Source organism: Polypterus senegalus, chromosome 5 (assembly GCF_016835505.1).
Source record: "Polypterus senegalus isolate Bchr_013 chromosome 5, ASM1683550v1, whole genome shotgun sequence".
In the NCBI taxonomy this organism is placed as follows: domain Eukaryota; kingdom Metazoa; phylum Chordata; class Cladistia; order Polypteriformes; family Polypteridae; genus Polypterus; species Polypterus senegalus.
Window position 1 is genome coordinate 183,507,252 of NC_053158.1, and position 6,000 is coordinate 183,513,251.

General features: G+C 41.5%; 1 protein-coding gene across 18 annotated transcripts in view; it reads right to left on the reverse strand.

The window, feature by feature from the left end:
- The window catches only part of scrib (scribble planar cell polarity protein), a 281,005-nt gene extending 279,406 nt beyond the window's left edge, over nt 1-1,599 (reverse strand). For all 18 annotated transcript variants that reach the window (XM_039753714.1, XM_039753729.1, XM_039753727.1 and 15 more), the window contains exon 1: nt 539-1,599. In XM_039753714.1, coding sequence (XP_039609648.1) covers nt 539-697 — 159 coding nt within the window. In that variant the 5' untranslated portion in view covers nt 698-1,599. The remainder of the gene's footprint in view (nt 1-538) is intronic.
- Between the last annotated feature and the right edge of the window lie 4,401 nt (nt 1,600-6,000).

Sequence of the window (6,000 nt, forward strand, 5' to 3'; positions counted from 1 at the left end):
TATGTCATCATAAAATGACTGCATTAATAAAATACTTAAAGCAAGATGAAAAAAATCTCTTGTGTACAAAATCCACACCTCTCCAGAGCTTTGGGGTGTGGTAGAGACAAGCTTTGTATCTTTTGACACTGCAGTCCAAAAGCAAGAACAGGCTATCTATACAGGACTCCCAGCAATGTCAACAAATCGCTGACTAAATAATAAATTAACCGTTAACAAACCTGCTAAAAGTACGACAGCAAAGGACAGAGTCTGGAAAATCACAGTTGCTACACCAAAAGTAAAATACGTGGTATGTTTCATTCAGTCCCTTATTGTTCAGGTTTTCCTTACAGGCCGTTCTGATGTCACATGCACCAAGGTAAGACAGCATCCTCGATTTTACCATTTGATCAAAGATGAACAGTAAGAGGCCTAGGTAAACGAAACAATAAAACGTGCAATGACCAGCTCCACTAGGTGAGACAGCTCTTCCTACTGTCTTACTACCGATGTCACTTCACCTGTCCTGGAGGCCAAGAAAAGAAAAAAAACGTACCTTGGGCAGATCCCGCAGCTGGTTCGCGTCCAACAAGAGCTCCTCCAAGCTTCGACTGTAGCGGTAGATCTCCTCCGGTACCGTCTGTAGAGAGCAATGCCGCTTGTCCACTGACTCGACGTGGCGATTGCAGCGCCACAGTGGAATACACTTCAACATCTCCGACCGCCGTCTGGAGGCAGGGGGAAGGGGACTCAGACACCCCGCATCGGGGGGGAGGGGACCGGACTAAGTATCAGGCAAGCCTCAAAATGAGGATGAAGAAATAGCAGCACGGTATGGAACCCAAGGCGTCGAGGCTTACAACACAACCTGTACGCACTTCAGCAGAGCCTTCCACCCGGAACCATCCACAGACAAGCGAAGTGCGTACCGTAGTAAAGTATCACAACCGTACCCGTCGGCGGGGTTTTAACCCTTAAAAACAACCATAAAAGAAAAAAAAAAAGTACTCATCCAATAAAAAGAAAGGAGACAGGCAAAGGGCAATGGGAGTTCCGGGCACAGTCTCCTTTCCAATTCAAGGTTCCGCAATGTGTTTGTTTATTCTTCTTTGCGGTGGCAGAAACAAAGCACTACTTCATGGCGAAGCATCCCGTAGGCAGTAAAGGTGGAGAACGAGTTAGCCGCGCCCCCCCCTCCGGGGAAATATCCAACAACGAGGAAGAAGATGTCAATAATCCTGACGGAAAATCGGAAGTGTAGTTACCTCAAAAGGTGCGGCGGAGAAGAGAAGAAGAGGAATGAGCAAAAGCCTCGCTTTAGACTCAAAGCTTAACGAACTGCTGAGTGAAGGCTGAAACGGCCGAGCCGCGCGCCAACTCTCTCTCTCTCTCTCTCTCTCCGTATTTCGCTTGCTCGCTCACTCGACTGATTCAATACGCACGCGTGCGTCAATGCGTCCACTCCGGCTTGGTGGCGCGCGCGTTTCTGCTCCGAGGGCCTGTCGTTCTGCCGGGAGGTTTCCTGCAGCTGTCTCGAGGAATGCGCCGGCTCCACAAAGCCTACACTCTGCTGCCGTAGAGTTTACAGGCTCCACCTTATTGTCATGGATCTTATCCGCCCCTTTCCCTTGTGCTGTTCCTCTATTGATGGCTGTAGCGCCTCTCGCAGAGACGGAGTACAAACTGCACCAGAGTCCCGCACGTGGCGACAGCCAAACAGAGCACAACAGGGTGAGTTAACAGAGCTGAGCCTGCAGGTTCGAAATTTAAACCTCCGAAACTGCGTCATGTGTGGATGGGCAAGGAAACGAGTAACAATGTCACTTAAGCGAAAAATATCACGGGCCCCTGAAATTACTGTTACAGGAACGGGTTTTTGTTTTATATAAATAATTTATATTAAATACTTTGCGCGCTCACACACACATATATATATATATATATATATATATATATATATATATATATATATATATATATATATATATATATATATATATATATATATGCATAGTGTTGCATTTTTTACACAGAATAAAGAAATATATAAGGTCTTTAAATTAAATGAATGGATGGAAACACCTTAAGAGAGGAATATCCTTATTTAACTTTTTGTTTTGTCGCGGTCCTAAGATTATTAATGTAATTGTATAATTCCACAAATTATTGCGTACAAGAAATAAATGAAAACATCTTTCAAGAGAGCCTCATCTTATGGTAGTATAATAATCAAATTAATTATATAGTAAGGAGTTATCAGAACACAACAGTAGGTAGCAATGTTCAAGGGGCATCACAACCAAATCAAAAGATCTATGCCAAAGGAACACACGATTAAGTAAATAAATGTTCCAATAGAGCGGCCCAGTTGTAAGAACATACAAGCAACACCTACAGCTGGGAACTTAAATAGTGTTTAATTAACCGGGTAGTGCGTGTAATATTTTAAACAGCACTTCTCATATTTTGTTATTGAGAAAAAAAAGAATTTATAAGAAATGGTCCGTATTCAGTGACTGTCTTTTCTTTGTTGACCATTGAAATGTCACAGAAGGGTTAGTTTTATGAATTAATAAATGCTTCATGAAATTATTACAGTTATTATCCAATATGTTAGCTCTGTTTATAGATTATGAAAATCTCTCTAGGGCGGCACGGTGGCGCAGTGGGTAGCGCTGCTGCCTCGCAGTTAGGAGACCCGGGTTCTCCCAGCGTGGAGCTTGCATCTTCTCCCCATGTCTGCGTGGGTTTCCTCCGGGTGCTCTGGTTTCCTCCCGCAGTCCAAAGACATGCAGGTCAGGTGCATTGGCGATTCTAAATTGTCCCTAGTGTGTGCTTGGTGTGTGTGTGTGTGTGTGCACGCACCCTGCGGTGGGCTGGTGCCCTGCCCGGGTTTCGTTTCCTGCCTTGCACCCTATGTTGGCTGGGATTGACTTCAGCAGACCCCCGTGACCCTGCAGTTAGGATATAGTGGGTTGGATAATGGATGGATGGAAAATCTGTCTAATGAAAAAAGTGTTTACAATGGTGTGAGTACTTTTATTATGCAGAAAAAAAAATCAAGGATAGAGTTACATACCATTTTATATTCTTTTATGGAAAATTACTTTTCAGCAAACATTAGAATAGGCAATCTTAATGATTTCTATTAAATAATTGGTAAATCAAAAAGAATGAAAATGTGTCTGTGTTTTATTGTAATACAATTATCTTAAAAGCCTCATTTATTTTAGAGATATTTTTAAAAGTTGTAGCTACAATACTGTACTGTCTGTCAAATTGCTGCTCAGAGTCCTATCTGTGCCTGCAGCCATTGCGCTTGACAAGGACATTTGTTCATGATGCCAATGGACATAAGTTTTCTATCTCCATGCAGCAAAGAACTCCTCACTTGGATTCAGTAATGGAGAATAGAGTGGGTGGAACTCCATTTGCATCCTTGAGTGTACATTAAACATTCTCAGATGGGATTCATTCTATGAAAGCTGATGTCCCAAACAATCATATAATTTTGCAAGATATTTCTGACCAAGCCCCTCTCGTTTTCTGGAATCAAATGTGTGTACTGATTATCCAAGACATTAGTTTATCCTTAATTAGTCACATTTAAATGCTAATTAGTTATTAGAGAAACCTTTGTAATTGCATTAGCACTGCTATTATTCTGTTCAATAAACCAAGTACATTGTGTGTCTTTGTGTGGCAAGGTAATGACATTCCTAATGTTCAGTTCTGGCTTTAAATTAGGAGAAGCATATCTTTACATTTTTTTGGTTCTTTATTTTGCCTTATACAATTTCATTTTGCACTTTGTTAGTTTTCGCATACCCCTTGGGGTCAGAGCGCAGGGTCAGCCATTGTACAGCGCCCCTGGAGCAATTGAAGGTTAAGGGCCTTGCTCAAGGGCGCGGCGGAGTAGGATCTCTTTTGGCAGCGACAGGGATTTGAACCGGCAACCTTCAGGATACCAGTGCAGATCCTTAGCCTCACAGCTACCACTCTGCCCTGTTGGCTGCCAGTGTCCTACAGAATCAATTTTAAAATACATCTACTTGTATATAAGGCTTTAAACAATCTTGCCCCTACCTGCATCTCAGAATGACTGTTTCCTTATGTACCAAATCACAATCTAAGATCTGCAAATTCTGGTTTGCTTGTTATTCCAAGATCTAAGCATAAGAGAATCGGTGAGGCAGCTTTCTGTTCCTATGCACCTACAATTTGGCATAATTTACTAATAGAAATACACCAGGCTATATCTGTGAAACTTCAAAAAAAACTTCTCAAAAGCCTTTTTTTATCTGGCTTTCCAGTAATTATATCATTATATAGTAATCTGATTATAAGCTTAGCTTCTTGATGCATTAATACGTACCCAGCATTAATTCTTTGCTTTTTTATGTTTTTTGTGCTATGTGTCACCCACACCTACTCAGAGTGCTCTATTCTGCAGTCAGCACCTGGGGTGCTGGAAGAAATGAGGCGGACTTGGAAACCTTATTGTCGACTGTGATTACTGTATCGACTAAGCCCAGTGGTTTGGCAACCAGCTGGCCTAAGTCATTCTGACTGTCATGATGCAGAAACTGATTACTATCAAGCCTAACTATTTCATTTGCTCGTTTCTGTCTTCCAACTGTGGCCTTCCAGAGGTTTATTTTTCTCCTATGGCCCATCGTAGGAGTTTTTGTTTTCCTCTCCTCCGTGTCAGCTGGTGAAACAATCACATTCATGAATAAAGAACTTCATGTACATCCTAAATCAACGGAAACCACTATGAACTGTTTTAATTAATTTAATTTCATTAATTAGATCTGGTTGTTCTGTTGTCAGCCTTAATGTATACATATTTTAATTAGAAAACGTTTTTCCTGATAAGAGCAAAGGTTCGTTTTGCACTTTAATGTTTAAATTTCGTTTAACAGTACCTGGTTGATTTTGTATTTAGTATACTTACATTTATTATAAATGATCAAAGTCTTAATTAAATGTAATAATCCAAGTAAATGTGGTTGATTAATCTGTGGAATTGCATGTTAATGTATGATAAGGTGCTATATAAATAAAGTTATTATTATTATAAGCAGAAAAAGTTCTTAGGGTCCCCAAAAGATGTCCCATTTAATGTTCCAGAAGTACCGAGGACAAAACAAAAGAAGAATCATAGATGCAACATACCAATTGCAAATCAAATAAAGCTTTTATCAAGTAAACACTCCACCTCTGAAAGTCCTGACTTGGATAGATGCTGGTTCCAGTCCAGGGAGGAGAGCAGTAATGGAAGGACAGAAATGGACTGAGGTCCCGACTGGGAAGAGTGTTGGCTCCTTACAGGGACAGGATGCCATAACAAAAGGTCAAGGGTGGAATAATGTCTGGCTAGGATAGGTGCTGGTTCCTTACCAGGATGGGACACCTGCTCAGAAGACCAGAAGATGTCTGCAGAATGGAATTTTGTGTTCCCTTGGAACACATGGTGATAGCAGCCCACTGGGGGAACTACCATACAGAAATCTCTGCAGGGCAGGTTGGGAATTATAGTACTGAGAGACAGCCTTGTCCGGGTTCCTGGGGGCCGCCATGGGGAACTACCAGGGAGCCTTGCTCCTTGTTTGAGGGACTTCCATATGATCCAGAAGTTTTTTCCAAGGTGCAATGATGTGGCATTTATGGTCCAGCATAAAAGAGAGAGTTTTCTCATATATACTGGTTAGAGTTGGGAGGAGGTATATGACACTATTTGAGAGGTGTGGAAGGAGGAAACCAAAAGCCTTTTATTGCATTGATGAGGATTCAGAAGTCTGCAGAGGTGTTGTGTGCAATGAAACATCTTGTATTTGAACTTAGGACCATGCCATCTAGTTGTGTCTTAAGGTTTTGGATGTGTTTACTCACCTCGGTGGTCACAGTAATATAAACTGTATATTAATTAAAGCATACAATCAGGTAATTTACTTGCTGAGGCCCACCGAGTGAGTATGAACCAATAACCTTGTGGTTTAAAACCAAATGCCTTAG